Source organism: Cetorhinus maximus, unplaced genomic scaffold (assembly GCF_964194155.1).
Source record: "Cetorhinus maximus unplaced genomic scaffold, sCetMax3.hap1.1 HAP1_SCAFFOLD_1067, whole genome shotgun sequence".
NCBI classification, from domain to species: Eukaryota; Metazoa; Chordata; class Chondrichthyes; order Lamniformes; family Cetorhinidae; genus Cetorhinus; species Cetorhinus maximus.
The window spans coordinates 37682-56628 of NW_027597009.1; the positions used below are offsets into that span (position 1 = coordinate 37682).

The 18947-nt window shown below is 44.5% G+C and overlaps 1 protein-coding gene across 1 annotated transcript; it reads left to right on the forward strand.

Annotated features, from left to right (window-relative positions):
* The first annotated feature begins 7289 nt into the window (after positions 1-7289).
* Positions 7290-18533, forward strand: LOC144675639 (uncharacterized). Its single transcript, XM_078536280.1, has 2 exons — positions 7290-7431; positions 16327-18533. The coding sequence occupies exon 2, from the start codon at positions 16516-16518 to the stop codon at positions 17938-17940; it is 1425 nt and encodes a 474-aa protein (XP_078392406.1). The 5' UTR covers positions 7290-7431; positions 16327-16515; the 3' UTR covers positions 17941-18533.
* The last annotated feature ends 414 nt before the right edge of the window (positions 18534-18947 follow it).

Below are 18947 nucleotides of genomic sequence, written 5' to 3' on the forward strand. Positions count from 1 at the left end.
GTTTCTAGCTATGATGGGGAAATCAATCCCTTCCCACAGTCCCCACATTTCCACGGTTTCTCAGAGGACCTGATGTGCTTGTGTCTCTCCAGGCTGGACAATCAGTTGAAGCCTTGTTCACAAGCAGACCACCCGGATGATTTTTCCCTGCTGTGAATGGTGTGATTTTTATTCAGTCTGTGTAACTGATTAAAACTCTTTCCACAGTCAGTGCACTGAAACACTCTCATTCGGGTGTGTGAATGTCTTGGTGCTTTATCAGTCACAGTGATGTTTGAAATCTTTTTCCACAGACAGAATAGACAAACGTTTACTCTTCCTCATTCAAAGGCCAGTGATATTCTGGTTCTGCTGAATCAAGTGACAGTGAGATCCTCCCCTTCTAACCTGTAAAATGAGTTTACAGAAGTTATCACTGTAAATACAGGATATTTTCTTTTATTCATTCATGGGAAGTGGGCTTCGCTGGCTGGGCCAGCATTTATTGCCCATCCCTAGTTGCTCTTGAGAAGATGGTGGTGAGCTGCCTTCTTCAGCCGCTGCAGTCCATGTGGTATTAAATATATAAATTCAGAACAGAGAATTCTAGTTTCTATGGAACATTTTTCCCTCTCATTCCTCCAAATCTATAAATCTCTGTCCCACACACTCCTCTCCCTCTCTGCTCATTGTTCCAGACTCAGTGTCCAGTCTCCAACTTATTCTTTTCTCCTCTCCAGATTCTCTCTCCTCCTGTCCTCAAACTGGTGACTCAGGCTGTGGATCAATCCCACTCCTTCACTCTGATTCCACCAAATACTTTGCCTCAAAACAACAAATTACCTTCATTGACTTTAGCAGTGATGTTAAATGAACGCAAATAACCACCTTTTGCCAATTGGGCCTCTGGTTCAGTTTGGTGCCGCAGAGAAGCCGGAAGCGGCGGATGGTGATTCCGGACCAATAGGAAGAGAGGGGGTGGGACTGGAGGACGAGTTGGAGTTGGGGCTGGTGGTCCTCCAACCAATCGGAGTGAATGAGGGGCGGGGCCCTAACCGCCTCCCCGGCGCATGCGTGTTGTGGGGCAGAGATTGGAGCATGCGCAGTGCGGGTGCTGGACGATGTCCTGTTGAATCCGTGGGGGAGAGATGACTTGAGGCAGGATCCGTGAGGGAGAGATGACTTGAGGCAGGAGAGGAATAGAGGCGGCGGGTGGACTTGGAGGCTTCAGAAACACCTCATGTAGGCTCCCATATCCCGTGTTTTCAACAAGCGGAACAGCAGTTGAGGTGTTTCTGATGACAGGCCCGAGGGTACCGACCGCACCGCCATCTTGAGAAGGGAGGGTGTGCAGCCGGGCGCATGCGCGGCGACAGGGCTGATGGGATTTGGAACCAGGAAATTCAAACCAAAGATCCCATCAGGATCTGAGCAAGTCAGAAACAGAAATACCTGGCAAAACTCAGCAGGTCTGGCAGCATCGGCGGAGAAGAGCACAGTTGACGTTTCGAGTCCTCATGACCCTTCAACAGAACTAAGTAAAAATAGGAAAGAGGTGAAACATAAGCTGGTTTAAGGGTAGCGGGGGGAGAAGGGGGTGTTGTTGGGACAAGCAAGCAGTGACAAGAGGAGATAACTAAAAGATGTCACAGACAAAAGAACAAAGAGGTGTTGGTGGTGATATTATCTAAAAGAATGTGCTAATTAAGAGTGGAGAACAGGACAAGCAAGGTACAGATAGCTCTAGTGGGGGTGGGGTGAAATAAGACTAAAAGGGCATAAAAGATATAGATAAACGATGGGTGCAAATACATTTAAAAATAATGGAAATAGGTGGGAAAAGAAAAATCTATATAAATTATTGGAAAAAAAGAGGGGGAAGAAACGGAAAGGGGGTGGGTATGGAGGAGGGAGTTCAAGATCTAAAATTGTTGAACTCAATATTCAGTCCGGAAGGCTGTGAAGTGCCTAGTCGGAAGATGAGGTGCTGTTCCTCCAGTTTGCGGAACAATGCAGCAAGCTAAGGACAGACATGTATCTGCAGTTTTTTGTTTTTATCTCAATGTTTTTCTCTCTTGGTCACCGGGACCCTGAAGCCTCGCCCATTACGTTACGTCACCGATATGGCCGCGCATGCGCTCTTCTCCCCGCCACCCTCCCCAATCACCTCTGCTATTGTGTAACTTCCTGAGCCTCTAATAATGGTTCACCTGGACCTGTTCCCAGGAAAAAAGCCCCAGGGCTGTAAACACGGGACCTGCAGGCCCTGATTCTGCCCGTAAGGCCTACATCGGGTGTTTATGAAGCCTCCCCTCACTCCACTCCCCTCCCCGGCTTCATTCCTCCCTCAGCCCCGCCCGCTCTCACCCATTTCCAAAAGCCTCTCCCGCACTCGCTGGGCTCCGATCAAAGTGGCACTGCGCATGCTCCAGATAGGTCAGCACGGCGCCTGCGCACTGGGCTCCTGTGGCGTGTATAGAGCACATTCACACCCGCAGGGAATGTTGGGTATCAGCAGCGCCAATGACACTCGAAATACAGAATATAAAACAATTTTGTTACCCAACTGAAATAAATTAATTTAAAAACACATATAAATTCTGTACGTCGCTATGTTCTATTTCTCAAAGTGATTTAAATTTCTGCTATCCTGTGAGAATACGCTGAGCTTTTAAAGCTTTTTCACTGGTGCCCATCTTCCTCCTCCCCTCTAGGTGCTGACCCTGGCTGGGTTAAATCTCAAAGTCACTGGTTCCTCCCTCCTTCCGTTTCGACCTCTGATAATGAATGTTCATTCTTTTATGGAATGATACATCACAGATAGAATTTAATTCAGCTTATCACACCTGTGCTTTTTTGAAGATCCATCCAATTAATTCCACAGCCCTGCTGGCAGGGTCAGAACAATGTATATCTACTGTAGTAATGCAAGTGGTGAATGGAAAAGGCTTTCCAGTTGGATGCTTCTTAGACACACCCACCCCTGTGGAAAGATCTGTTTATTTAACAAGTATAAAGGATTCACTGAAATAAAAACCGAAAGTTCTGGAAAAACTCAACAGGTTTGGCAGCATCATTAGAGAGAGAAACAGAGTTAACATTCTGAGTCTAATACGACTCTCCTTCAGAAATGAAATGGACAGATTTTCATCCTTTATTCCAACATTAAAACTTACTGTGCTTTGTTTGTTTATCACAACCATTACCACTCCCTTTACCTTTCATTCAATTACATCTTTGTTATTTAATCTCTCCCTCCCTCTAACCTATCCCTGACCTTCTCTTTTGTTCGACCTGACACAATTTTTTGAACAGCATAAAACCCACCCCATTTCTACCTCTCTTCAGTTCCAAAGAAGACTCATATTTCACCCGAAACATTAACTCTGTTTCTCTCTCCACAGATGCTGCCAGACCTGTTGAGTTTTTCCAGAACCTTCTGTTTTTATTTCAGATCTCCAGCATCCACAGGTATATTGCTTTCAAATAATAGTTAAGCACACAGAGTACTGGTAGAGTTTAATTGAATAATTCTACATGCCCCATATACCAGTGACATTACTAAGAAAGGGCTAAATTAAGAAAATATTCCTGGAATGACAGAGTTAATGAATTATGGAGTTACAAAGCAAAGGTATTAATATCCTGTAATCTCACAAATACCAATTGGCTCGGATGTTGCAGTATGAAAGAACCCCACATAGTTGTCACATGAAAGAGGCAGTGTCCAATGGACGTGTTAAGGCCACACTACTGTTAAACTCCAGTGGAGTTTATGTGGATGGGCCTCGGTTTTATAAATAAGGACTGTATCAGACTCGTGTTGTGGCTTTGCTTCTTGACAGCCATAGTACCTTTATTAAATACCCACCGCAATATTTAGCCCAGAAGTCCGAGGTTATTGTGATCACAGCCCTTCAATCTGTTACTGATGGAATCTCCAACTATTCTGAAAATATCCTTTGGTTGTAACTCCCTCGGAAAAAACCTACGTCTCTAGCAAAAAAAAAACACAGCTTCTCCACAACAGAAAGGAAATCGCTCACCCACCACTCCAAACTTCGAATGATTTGGGATCTTGCTGGTAAGTGACTGGGACAAGTTGCCATTTGTAAGGTGAATGTACTTCAGCAGCAGGAGTTAGTGAAGAGGGTGGTGGTAATAACCAGGACGACTAACTCACCAGGAAAGCTGCTCCAGAGGCGTTTCCTTGGGATCCACTCAAAACACAATCATTGGCACTGGTACGACAGTCTCCAGTTAAACCTGGTTTAAAAACTTGTCAGGACCCTGACCCTGATGTGACTGTGGTCAAAGAGGATGTACACCATAGCAAAGACTTTCCCTCATCTCTCACAGCAAGTAAGGATTCACTCATCCTCCACAATGAGGTTTGCTATCACAAGGATGGCTCTAATTTTGATTTAGATCACACCTTGATGGTTTAGAAAAGAATGAATTTTGTTTATGAATCAAATTAGGGGAGTGTTTCTCTGTTTCAAGTCCTCAATATGTTACATAATTACTCTTGGTGGCTGAGGATGCACCAGGATGTCCATTATCACCTGAACCTGTGTCTCATCTGTATCCAAATTAATCCAGCCCTGCGAAATGTAAGGTCCCAATGGGCACAACCCATCTGAATTATGTCGCTGGGAAACATAGGCAGGCCCATGGCCCACAGTAAGGGAGGGGACCAGTATATCCTGGTAGTTTATAGATATGTTTACCTGGTGGATTGAAGCTTTCCCTGTCTGTAAAAATGATGCAGTCACAACACAAGGTTTTACCTTGTGGGAACACATCTTTACCAGATGTGGCCTTAGGAAAAGGATAGGAGTAATAATGGTTCCCGTTTCACAGCAGTAGTAATGCAGCAGCTGGGTCATCTTGTGGGTGTGGAACAACATTTCCACATCCCCTACCACCCAGAGTCCAGTGGGATGGTCGGGAGCTTTAATCACTCGGGAGAAAAGACACTGAATAAAGCTGTCATGAGGGGAGCTGATGATCTGGTCGAGGCCAATGACTGGGTCACTGCCTTGCCTGGTGTCCTAATGACCATTCACTCCACTCCTGTTCACTCCCCCGGTCACAGTCTCATCCAGCTCATGACAAGTCGGCCAATCCAAATTGTGAATCCTCCCCAGGGTCGCACTCCCCATGGCTACTCGACAGGCTCAGGACCAGTTTTTCCAGAACCTCCAACAAACTTCAACATCTTCCCTGCTACAGGCAGTGGAGAAGATGGTGCTGCCCATCTCAACACCTCCAGGGAGAACCAACCCACCCGTTACATTAACTGTTCAATGAGAGATGAAGTAATGTTAAAAACATTGTTAAACAGGGTTGGGCTGGGGGGTTGGCGGGTGGGGGGGTGGTGGGAAGGTGGGCCGGGGGGGGCGTGGTTACCTTGGAAAATCCATTAAATAAATCTTATATTAGCAAATTGGAAACGAGGGAAGGAAATACAATATCTGTGTTACCATGGAGATCAGTGTAAACTGTGCAAAATGAAAAGGTCAGATAATGAGATGGAGAATAAATGCTGTCTTTGATTTTATCAACAGGGACAAGATGTGGATGGTCATCGTGCTCCTGGACTGTGTCCAGGCTGAAGTTCTGTTCCTGCCGTATGATCCTCCCCCAGATTGTCTTTTCTTAGCTCCAGCCAGGTGATGTTAAACACTCAGGTGGGAAAGACAAAAATCTACAACAATATGTTTAAAACAAAGCTGATTTATTTGATATATAACCAGAATATTAAACTTCAGTTCAATTCTTAACATCAGAAGAAAGAAACACCAACTCTCAGAATTAACATGGTTCAGTCCTAGGTGTGATTAACAACAGCAATAACAGCAGAATCTAACCCCTGTAATCACTTGTGAACTCGCTGGTGTCTCACCAGGTGGGATGACTGAGTGAATCCTTTCCCACACCCTGAGCAAGTAAACAACCTCTCCTCAGTGTGAACTTGCTGGTGTCTCAGGAGGTTGGATAAATGGACGAATCCCTTCCCACATTCAGAGCAGGTGAACGGCCTCTCCCGTGTGTGTACGTTGGTGTGCTAGCAATTCACGCCTGCTTTTAAAGCTCCTCTCACAGTCAGAACATTTAAAAGACCTCTGATCAGTGTGATCCGGTTGGTGTGCAGTGAGGCAGGATAATCGTGAGAATTTCTTCCCTCACACAGAGCAGGCGAATGGCCTCTCCCCGTGAGAAATCGCCGGTGTATCAGAAAGTCGGATGAATGAATCCCTTCTCACACTCGGAGCAGGTGAACTGCCTCTCCCAGCAGTTGGTGTGTCAGCAACTGGTACCTCCTTTTAAAGCCCTTCTCACAGTCAGGACATTTGAAAGGTCTCTTATCTGTGTGAACCAGTTGGTGAAAGTGAGGTGGGCTGACTGAGTGACTTCCTCCCACAGGTACAGCAGGTGAGTGGCTTCCCCCCACAGTGTGAACTCCCTGGTGGGCCAGCAGGTGGGCTGACTGAGTGAATTCCTCCCACAGGTAGAGCAGATGAATGGCCTCTCTCCAGTGTGAGCTCGCTGGTGTATCCGAAGGTCAGATGAATTAATGAATCCCTTGCCACACAAGAAGCAGGGGAATGGTTTCTCCCCAGTATGAGTGTGTCGATGGATTTCCAACTGCAATTGGCATTTGAATCCCTTCCCACAGTCCCCACATTTCCATGGTTTCTCCATGGTCCTCTGCCTCTCCAACTTGGAGGATCAGTTGAAGCTTCGTCCACACACACAACACATGTACATTTTCTCCTCGCTGTGAGTGGTGTGATTCTTTTCAGGCTGTGTACCGGAACACTGGAACACTCGCACTCAGGTGTGTGTGTCTCGGTGCTTTTCCGGTCACACTGATGTTTGAAATCTCTTCCCATGGACAAACATTTCTCCTTCCATGTTCAAAGGCTGATGATATTCAGGCCCTGATGAATTGAGTAGCTCTGTCAGATCTTGATAATTGGTTTTAGTTTCACAGCTGTAAATCCTCTCCTCCTAATACCTTGTAAAAAGAGTTTACACAGAATTACACAGAAGGTACAGAATAGACACAGGCCATTCTTCCCAACTAGTCACTGCTGGTCTTTACACTCCACAAGCTTCACCTTCCATTCCATCTACCTCAGCTCAGTCTTTCAGTTTATCTTTTTATTCCATTTTCTCTCGTCTAGTTTCCTTTTGAAATTATCTCAGCTTTTTGCCACAACCACTTCCTGAGTAACCGCTCTCTGAGTAAACACATATCTCCTTATTTCCCTACCGGATTTATCAGTAACTATTTTGTATTTCTGGCCCCTAGTTTTGGATTCTCCCACAAATGGAAACATTCTGTCCACATCTACAAGGTCCCACGTGGCAGACTGGGCAGAAAAATAAAACCTCATGGGACCCCAGGGCAAGGTACAAGTTGGATGCAAAGTTGACTCAATGGTAGGAAGTGATGAATGATGGTTGATGGGTGTTTTTTTTTGTGACTGGAAGGCTGTTTCCAGTGGGGTTTCACAGGGCTCAGTACTGGGTCCTTCATTCCTGCTTTAGATCACTGATTCAGACTTAAATGTAGGGACATGAATAAGAAGTTTGCGCATGATACAAAAAACAAATGGATGCGTGCTTGGTAGTGAGATAGAAAGCTGGAGACTGCAGGGAGATAAGAATGTACTGGTCAGGTAGGCAAGACCATAAGAGATAGGCCATTCAGCCCATCGAGGCTGCACCATGGCTGATCTGATTGTGGTCTTAACTCCACTTTCCAGTCTGTCCCCAATCCCATTAACCTTTGATTCCCCTATAGGTCAAAAATCTGTCGAACTCAACCTTGAAATATTCAATGACTCAGCCTCCACACTCTCTGTGAAAGAGAATTCTAGAGACTAATGCCCCTCTGAGAGAAAAATATTCCTCTTCATCACCGTCTTAAATGGGAGACCCCTTATTTTTAAACAGTGTCCCTTACTTATCAATTCCCCATGAGAGGAAACAGATTCTCAGCATCTACCCTGCAAATCCCCTCAGAATCTTGTATGTTTCAGTAAGATCACCTCTCATTCTTCTAAACTCCAATGGATACAGGCCCAATCTTTCTTCATAAGACAACCCCTTCATCCCGGGAATCAGCCTAGTAAACATTCTCTGAACTGTTTCTGATGCAAGCATATCTCTCCTTAAGTCAGGAGACCAAAATTGTACACAGTACTCTAGATGCAGTCTCACCAATGCCCTGTACAATTGCAGCAAGATTCTCCTACTTTTATACTCCATCCCCATTGCAATAATGGCCAACACTCCATTTGCCTTCCTAATCACTTCCTGTACATGAATGCTAACTTTATGTGATTCATGTACAAGGACACCCAGATTCCTCTGTGCTGCAGCATTCTGCAGTCTCTCTCTCACTATTTCAATAATATTCTGCTTTTCTATTCTTCCTGCCAAAGTGGACATCCTCACATTTTACCACATTATACACCATCTATCTACTCACTTAACTTATCTATATCTGTTTGGAGACTCTTTGTATCCTCCTCACAACTTGCTTTCCTACCTATCTTTACATCATTAGCAAATTTAGCTACAATACAAATGGTCCCTTCATCCAAGTCATTCATATAGATCAGAAATAGTTGAGGCCCCAACACTGATCCCTGTGGCACTCCACTAGTTACAGTTTGCTAACCTCAAAATGACCCATTTATCCCAACTCACTCTTTCCTGTTAGTTAGCCAATCCTCTATCCATGCTAATATATCACCCCCAACATCATGAGCTCTTATCTTGTGCAGTAACCTTTAATGTGAGAGTTCACTGAAGGTCTTTTGGAAATCCAAACACACTACATCTACTGGTTCCCCTTTATCCACCCTGCTTATTATATCCTCAAAGAACTCAAGGCTCCTCCTTCATTTTGGACATGAGGATGGGGCAGACAGGGGGGAAGGAGAGTCCTTCAAAAGAAACTAACTTAAGTTCGAAATGTTAAAAGATCCAACACACTGTGTGTTTAACACAAAGCTGATTTCACTTTTGTCCAGAATATTAATCACTGTAACTGGGTGGACTTTATGAACATCAGAAACAGACCCAAATGGACAAATGGATTAACAGCAGAATCCAATCAGATTAATTACTCGTGAACTCGCTGGTGTCTCAGCAGGGTGGCTGAGTGAGAAAACCCCTTCTTACACACGGAGCAGGTGAATGGCTTCTCCCCAGTGTGAACTCACTGGTATGTCAGCAAGGTTGACGACTGAGTGAATCTCTTCCCACAGTCAGAGCAGGTGAACGGTCTCTCCCCAGTATGAACTCGCTGGTACTCCAGCAGGTCAGTTGACTGAGTGAATCCCTTCCCACACTCGGGGCAGGAGAATGGTCTCTCCCCAGTGTGAACTCGCTGGTGTGTCAGCAGGCGTGATGACCGAGTAAATCCCTTTCCACATTCCGTGCAGGTGAACGGACTCTCTCCAGTGTGAACTTGTTCGTGCACAGATAATTGCCTGAACCCAGTCCCGCAGTGAGATCACCTGAACGGTCTCTCATCAGTGTGAACACGTTGATGGCGCATCAGTTCCCCTGAACTTTTATAGCACTTCCCGCAGTCTGGGCATTTAAAAGGTCTCTCGTCAGTGTGAACTCGCTGGTGAGCCAACAGGTTGCATGACAGAGTGAATCCCTTCCCACATTTAGAGCAGATGAATGGTCTCTCCCCAGTGTGAATGCGATGATGAGTTTCCAGTTCAACTGGATAATTGAATCCCTTCCCACAGTCCCACATTTCCATGGTTTCTCCCCATTGTGACTGCATTTATGTTCCGACAGATTAGATGATTGGTTGAAGCCTCGTCCACACACAGAACACGTGTACGGTTTCTCTTCACTGTGGACGGTGCTTTCTCCTTCCATGTTCAAATGGTGATATTCAGGTTATGATAAATTGGGCGACTGCGTCATATCCTGATGTGATATTTAGTTGGGGTTTTTCGGATGCAAATCCTCGCCTCCTAATATCCTGAGAAATTGATTTCAAACAGAAAAAAGGGAGTGAGAGACAACTCACAGAAACAAAACACAGGTTGTGAAATTAAGCTGAACGTATCTAGTAATTTGTGGGGACAGCATGAGGAAAAAGCTGTCTGATTCTTGTAAAAACCCACCTGGTTCACTAATGTCCTTCAGGGAAGCGAACCTGCCAGATAGTCTGGACCTAAAGACTCTGACCTCGATGGGAGGAGGGAGAGAGAAACAGGGCGAGAAGGAGCGAGTTTTGATGTGCCTTCAACACGACCAGGACTTTGACAAAACCTCCCAAACCCTCAATCTCCACCACCTAAAAGTAAATCCATCCCTTCTAACCCCCTGTAAAAGGAGTTTCCAAAACCCATCCTTGTCAGTCGAGGATAGAAATGCACAATATTCTCTCCTTCTGCTGACAGGGACAACCGCGCATGCGCACCGCTGCTCATCGACACCGGTAAAGATGGCGGCCGTTAACAGGTTCAGTTCCGCGGCTGTTGCCCCGCTTGGACTAAATGCGGGACTGGTAGATTCTTAATCTTAGTCCGAGGCCTCCACTGGGTGTTTATGAGGCCTCTCCGCCCATTCCGTCGCCTCCGTTACGCCCGTATAATCAGCCGTAATTCACTGATTTCAGAGTCGAGATGAGCACTTAACTGCGTTTCCAGCACCCAAACTGCACATGCGCCAGTTCAAATCTGCGGTGCGCATGCTCCGGTCACAATCCACCACTGCGCCTGCGCCAGGGTTCCCTATATTGATTATAGGGCACATTCTGTATCGTCGAGAATGCTGGGTAAAAGCCGCGCCATTGAAGAATGACATTGTTCAATAGAACGTTATGATTTGTGATCTGATGACGATGCAGCCATAGAGCCAAGATATAAAATTATTAAATTAATTGATACAGCAAACAAAGTGGCGCCCCACCATAATTCTGTCCTGGGCGTAATTCACAGCAGAACAAACCACTACAGTTAAGTGTGAACTCACTGGAGTCTCAGCAGCTGGGGTGAACAAGTGATTTTTTTTGCCCATACATGGAACATTTAAACCATGCCTTCCCTGTAAGACTGTACCTATTGTGGATAAAATCATTTGAATTTATGAAGCTGAGGTGTGAATACGTGAGCAAAGTGAATAAATCCCTGGAATTAAAACTCGAATGATGACCATGAAACCATTGTCGATTTTTGTAAAAATGCATCTGGTTCACAAGTGTCATTTAGGGAAGGGAATCTATTGTCTCACTTGGACTGGCCGACATGTGATTCCAGACCCACAGCAATGTGGTTGACTCTTTTAAAAATGCCCTCTGAACAAGGGCAATTAGGGATGGGCAATAAATGCTGGCCTAGCCAGCGACACTCACATCCCACAAATAAATAAAAAGAAACACGTGTGTAGTATCTACGTGGTCACTCTCCGGTGTGACTGTCCTGCTGTGTCAGTAAATGGGATAACTGAGTGAATCCATTTCCACATTCAGCTGATGAACGATCTATTCATGGGTGTGAATTTACCTGTGAGTTTCCAGCTCAGACAGGGATCTCAAACCCTTCCGGTGACGAATTCCAGATTCTCAACATTCTCCTGGTTAAAAAAAAACTTCAAGTGCTGTAAATCTGAAATAAAAACAGAAAATTCTGGAATTTTCTGCAGAACTGGGAGCATCCACAGAGGGGAAATATAATTTACATTTCAGGTCTGCAACCTTTCATTAGAAATATACTGTGTCAGTGCACAAAGCTGAAATGTTAACTATGTTTCCGAATCCACAGACGCCGCCAGACATAGAAGCATAGAAAAGTTACAGCACAGAAGGAGGCCATTCGGCCCATCTTGTCCATGCCAGCTCTAGGACACCCAGGTGCCCTTTCTAATCCCACCATCCTGCACCCGGCCCATAGCCCTGCAGCTTACAGCACTTTAGGTGAGGATTTCAAGCAGTTTCTGATTTTATCTCCTGTTAAAGGAGTTTATCCCGAATTGCACATTAGATTTGTTGGTAATAAACTTATATTTATTCTCATCCATCTGAAACTGGAACCATCTTCAACTTGCCTACCCTGTCAACCCCATTTATAATCTTAAAAACTCGATCAGGTCATCTGTCACTCTCTTTGCCAGAGAAAACATCTCCAGCTTGTTCAATCTTTCTTGATAGGTATAACCTGGCAGTTCTGGCATTATTCCAGTACATTTGATACAAGCACAGCAGATGTAACAACCACTTTTTCACCTCCGTTCCCACGTTCCAATACACTTTCTGGGTTATACAGCAATTTACTTGTACTTCTTCCAAGTTAAGATAATGTATTCACTGCTCATAATGTGATCCCCTCCATACTGAGGTGACTAAATCAAGATTGGGTAACTGCTTTGTGGAACATCACCAATCAATCTTCAAATGTATTCCTGAGCATGTAGTCATTTGCTATTTTAATTCTCCACCCCATTCCTGGTCTGACCTCTCTGTCCTCAGCCTCCTGCACTGATCATAATCACTACTCCCATTATTTCAGACTGCAGGTGCTGGTAATGATTCTGCTGATGCTATTCATACTCCCTCTGGATCTGAATTTTATTTGTTCACTTGTCATATTAGTTTATTGTCTCATTATCACACAATTTTGTCTGACATTATCCTCTCCTTTGTCATTTAATCACTCCTGCTGTCCATTAACAATGTTCTTTCCTTCTCTTCCCCTCTCTTTTCCCTAACTCTGTACTTGTTTGTGAACAATTACATCTCTAAATTCTTCAAGTTTGAAAAAGGTTCACTCACCTTAAACATTGGTTCTGCTGCCCTCTGCATAGAGGCTATTTGGCCTGCTGAGTGTTTCCAACTGTATCTCTTTTAAATTCAGATTTGCAGCATCTGCAGTGTTTTATTTTTGGGTCACTGTGGAACAGTTTTCTCTCACTTAATGTGACCAGTTTAAAGAAGTTAAAGAAGGAGCTATTAAGGAATGAGACAACAGTTACTGTCACCATGTTCGAAAACAAATGGAGCAAAATGCACTTTTTAAACTATTGTTTGATGGGATGTAGGGTCACTGTCAAGACTAGCATTTATGACCAAAACCTAATTTCCATTGAACTTTGTGGCTTCATCGGCCATTTTAAAAAGCAGTAAAAAGTCAGCCACATCATCGTGCGCCGGGAGTCACAAGAAGGTCAGACCAGGTAAAGACAGCAGATTTCACCCCTTGAAGGAAATTAGAGAACCAGGTGGATTTTCATGACAATCGATGATAGTTTCATGGTCACTTACAGAGGCTAGTTTTGAAATTCAGACTTATTGATTAAATTTCTCCCACTGGCATGGTGGGATTTGAACCTGTGTCCGCGCGTCTGGGTTATTAGTCCAGTGACTTGATCACCTGCCCTTTGCAATTGAAACACAACATTTCCACGTCGGATGAAACCAGGAATTTCACTTGTAAATCAAATATTATGATCACTGCACTATGGAAATTAGTGTCAAATATCCCTAACCAAGGGAAACTGACCATACATCTCTCAGTCTAATTCACAAAAAGGAAATGCTGGGAATACTGAGCAGGTCAGACCGAGTCTGTGGAGAGAGAAACAGTTAATGGTCCAAGACACTGAACTTCCATCAGGACAAGTTCACAGACACGGAAAGTAGGGGATGGGGAAATAAAGAAGAGAAGTTTGTGATTGAGAGAGATTAAATAACAAAGCGGATGAGGATGCAAGGCAAAAGCGATGATAATAGAACTCGTGATGAAACGGCAGGTGGAAGGACGTTATGTATCTGTCATCTATTTCTGCTGATTGGAAATGTGTTGTTCTCTGTTGACCCACTTCACTTCATTAAAAACTCTCAATCTTTCTCCACCATTATCTTTTACAAACATTTCATTGGATAAACATAGGCAGTTACATTGGAAAACAATCATCATTTTGAAGTGTTGAAACAATGAAACACATATTTTCATAACCATCTTGTTCATGGTTCATATTAATATTTAAAGATAATCTTTAGTTTAGGGAAGATTAAGGTTGTAAGGATAAGGTTATTAACATTCTAGGCTTTTGAAATTGCCACAACACCTCAAGAAATGGCAGTTCAAAGGGTGACACATGTTTCTTTAACATGGTCTGCATAGAAGAGGGAGAGAGAGAGAAAGCTATAAAATGGCAGGTGAACTCATTTGGCTAGAAATCTGGAGACAGAATGTGTATGAGCTGTATTGTCCTGACTTTGTTAAAAAGGTAAATTTTTTAAGCAGACTTCAAGGTTAAGAAGTTTGGTTAATTAATATAAATATCTATTGGTACATAGGCTCTCTTTTGAAATACCAACATGCATTGTACATTAGACCACACCTACAAACTTGTCCCTTGTACTTCCAGTGAAGTCGAGGGCAGTTTTCAGTGGCTGCTTCAGTCGACGGAAAATCAGAGTGATGCACAGAAACAGTGTGGTTCTGATGAAAGAACACAGACTGAAATAAATGTAAACCTTGTTTCTTTCTCCACAGACGCAATCAGATCTGCTGAAAATTCCAGCACTTTCTGTTTTTCATTCAGATTTACAGTATCCGCAGTATTTTTCTTTTCCTGAACTGGAGAGTGCTGAGAAGGTGGAGCTCATTGCAAGAAGGGTTTGAGATCCCTGTCTGAGCTGGAAACTGATGAGTAAAATCACAGCATGAAAAGATCATCACCATCTGGAAGCGGAAGGGGATTCAGTCGGTCATCCCATTTACTGACACAATAGCAGTCAGACTGCAGAGAGACCTTTCAGATATTTCATAGTGAGAAAGAATTTTCTTAGTTTTCTCACCAATTTAGAAAGTTCAAAGGATTTGATTCACAAATCAGCGCTTTCTTTCTGGAAAGAGACATCTTAAGTGTTCTGAGCCTTGGGGAAAAAATAATTTCTTTCCCCCACGTTCTGAGACTCCAGTGAGTTTGAATTTAATTGTTGAAGTGTTAATTTCTATTAATTACACCCAGGACAGAACTATGGTGGAGGACCCGTGCACTTTTGCTGCTGTTTCAATTGATGTGATAATGTCATATCTTGACCCTATGATTCCATTCGATCACAAAACACGATTTTCTATTAACAATATCGCTGCTCAATGGCCGGGGCTTTACCCAGCATTTGCAGCGGTGCAGAATGTGCCCTATCCTCGCTGCAGGAAGACCTTGCGCAGGCGCAATACGGGGTGTGAGTCGAGCATTGTGGGTGCTTTTAGGGGGGCATGCGCAGTTGCTTCCTGCAGCAAGAGCTGGTCGAAGGAGATGACAATCTTCGAGTGTAGGCGAGTAACTGAAGCCGGTAGATGGGGAGGATTGGAGGCGGTGGAGTGGGCAGTGAGATTTTATACAGATCCACTGGCAGCTTCGACACCCGAATAAATTGCAGTGGTCCCGCGGTCGCAGCGAACGGTCGTGTGGGCAGCTGCGGGCCGCGGTTCTCAGTAAAATGGCGGAGTTAACGGCCGCCATCTTTACAGGGTAATGTGCAGCAGGGCGCATGCGCGGACACCCCTGTCCCTGTCAGCAGGAGGAGAGAATATTGTGAATTTCCTGGACTGACAGGGATGGATTTTGGAAACTCCTTTTACAGGGGGTTAGCAGGGGAGGATTTACACACAGCAGACTCAAACCAAGAGAAATATTTGTCTCGTCTGACATAGGTCTTTAAAATAAAAACAAAAATTGCTGGAAAAACTCAGCAGGTCTGACAGCATCAACGGACAGAAAGACAGAGTTAATGTTTCGAGTCCATATGACTTCTTCAGAACTCAAGAGTCATACGGACTCGAAACGTTAACTCTGTCTTTCTCTCCACAGTTGCTGTCAGACCTGCTGAGTTTTTCCTGCAATTTTTGTTTTTGTTTCAGATTTCCAGCATCCGCAGTATTTTGCTTTTATCTAGGTCTTTAAAATCCTCATTAGGATGGGCAGGTCGATGCAGACAGTATGTTTCCACTTTTGGTCTGTCCAATGCTGGAGGTCTTCTGTACACAATAGTTACAAATAAATCCAACAGGAAAACTGGAGATGCTTATTTCCTGAGGCAGTAATTAAAATGTGGAACTCACTACTACAGTAAGTGGCTGAGAAAAATACCTGAGCCTCTTTCAAAAAGAAACTGGATGAGAACATGAGAGAAAAGGGATTAGAAAGATCAACTGAACGGCTGAGATTAGGTTGGCAGAATGGAAGGAAATTCATGTGGAGTAGAAACTCCAGTACAGACTAGATAAACCGAATGGCCTGTTTGTGTAATGTATACTCTGTGTAATTCTTTGTAAACTTATTTTACAGGGTAATAGAAGAGGAGTATTTGCAGACAGGAATATCAAACCAAACCTCACGTCTGACAGAGTCAACTGGTTCATTGGGACCTGAAGATTTGTACATCTGAAGGGATTTAATCGACCGTCTCAGCTGGAAACCGGTGAGAGGCTGTTCACCTGCTCCTCCTGTGTGAAGGGATTAATACAGCTGGTAAACATGCTGACACGACAGCGAACTCACAACAGTGAGATGCTGTTCACTTGCTCTGCATGTGGGAAGAAATTCATGTGTTCATCCAACCTGCTGGCACACCAGCTTGATCACTTTGATGAGAAGCCTCTTCAATGTTGTGACTCTGGGAAAAGCATTAAAATCTCTGAGGAACTGGTCCAACAGCAGCGAGTTCACACTGATGAGAGACCGTTCAGCTGCTCCCACTGTGGGAAGAGGTTCAGGCTGTCCTCCCGCCTCGCAGAGCATCAGCTCCTTCACACACACGAGAGGCCGTTCAGCTGCTCCCACTGTGGGGAGTCGTTCAGCGAGTCAGTGCATCTCACTGAGCACCAGCGAGTTCACACCAAGGACAGGCCATTCAGCTGCTCCCAGTGTGGGAAGGCATTCACTCAGCTTTCAAGCTACACTAAGCACCAACTGGTTCACTCAGATGAGAGGCCTTTTAAATGCTCCGAATGTGAGAAAACCTTTAAAAGAAGCATTGATCTGCTGAGGCACCAGTGCATTCACACTGGGGAGAGGCCGTTCCCCTGCTTTGTGTGTGGAAAGAGATTCACTCATTCTTTCCACCTTCTGACACACAAGCGTGGTCACACTGGGGAGAGACCATTCATCTGCTCCGTGTGTGGAAAGAGTTTCATTCGGTCATCCAGCCTTCTGATACACCAACGGATTCACACTGGGGAGAGACCATTCACCTGCTCCATATGTGGCAAGGGATTCACTCGTTCAAACCAACTTCTGATACACAAGCGAGTTCATACTGGAGAGAGACCGTTCACCTGCTCCGTGTGTGGGAAGAGATTCACTCAATCAGCCAACTTGTGGACACATCAGCGGGTTCACACTGGGGAGAGGCCGTTCATCTGCTCCGTGTGTGGCAAGAGTTTCTCTCGTTTGTCCTTCCTTGAGATACATGAGCGAGTTCACACCGGTGTGAGGCCATTCACCTGTTCCACGTGTGGGAAGAGATTCGCTCATTCATCCCATCTGGTGAGACACCAGCGCAGTCACACTGGAGAAAGGCCGTTCACCTGCACCGTGTGTGGGAAGGGATTCACTTGTTCATCTTATCTGGTGAGACACCAGCGCATTCACACTAGGGAGAGGCCGTTCACCTGCTCTGTGTGTAGGAAGGGATTTACTGATTCAACCCACCTGCTGAGACACCAGCGCATTCATATGGGGTTGAGGCCGTTCTCCTGTTCTGTGTGTGAGAAGGGATTCGCTAAGTCATCCAACCTGCTGAGACACCAATGTGTTCACACTGGGGAGAGGCCATTCACCTGCTCCATGTGTGAGAAGAGATTTACTCGGTCATCCGACCTGCTGAAACATAAGAGAGTTCACATGTTACCAGAAAAGTTGGATTCAGTTGTTGATGCTGAGAATCACATCCAGAACTGAACCTTTTCTCCTTTCTAACTCCTGATTATTTCAGTTCTCATACCTTCAGTTACTCTCATGGACAAGTCCCAGTTCCCTGTACCTCCCAGAGTGTCTCAACTTTTTACGATTTACATCAAAGACTTAGATGAGGGGAGTGAAGACATGGTAGCTAAACTTGCAAAGGACGCAAAAGATAGGTAGGAAAGTATGTTGTGAAGAGGACATGAGGAGGTTGCAGATGGATATAGGTAGGTTGAGTGAGTGGACAAAGATCTGGCAAATGGAATTTAATGTGGGAAAATGTGAAGTTCACTTTGGCAGGGAGAACAAAAAAGCAGAGCATTACTTAAATGGAGAATGGCTGCATAATTCTGAGGTGCAGAGGGATCTAGGTATTCTAGTACATGAGTCACAAAAAGTTAGTATGCATGTACAGCAAGTAATTAAGAAGGCTAATGGAATGCGATCCTTTATTACGAGAGGGATTGAACATAAATGTAAGGGTTTCACGCTTCAGTTGTACAGGACATTGGTGAGATCGCACCTCGAATACTGTATACAGTTTTGGTCTCCTTATTTAAGGAAGGATATAAATGCATTGGAGGCAGTTCAAAGGAGGTTTACTGGATTGACACCTGGAATGAGTGGGTTGTCATATGAAAGGTTGGACAGACTGGGCTTATTTTCACTGGAGTTTAGAAGAGTGAGGGGTGATTTTATTGAAGTAAACAAGATCTTGAACAGATATAAAAACTAAAAGCTACTGCGGATGCTGGAAATCCAAAACAAAAACAGAATTACCTGGAAAAACTCAGCAGGTCTGGCAGCATCAGCGGAGAAGAAATCAGTTAACGTTTCGAGCCTTCATGGGGCCATGAAGGCTCGAAACGTTAACTGATTTCTTCTCCGCCGATGCTGCCAGACCTGCTGAGTTTTTCCAGGTAATTCTGTTTTTGTTTAAGATCTTGAACAGCCTTGACAAGGTGGACGTCGAAAGGATGTTTCCTCTTGTGGGTGAGTCCAGA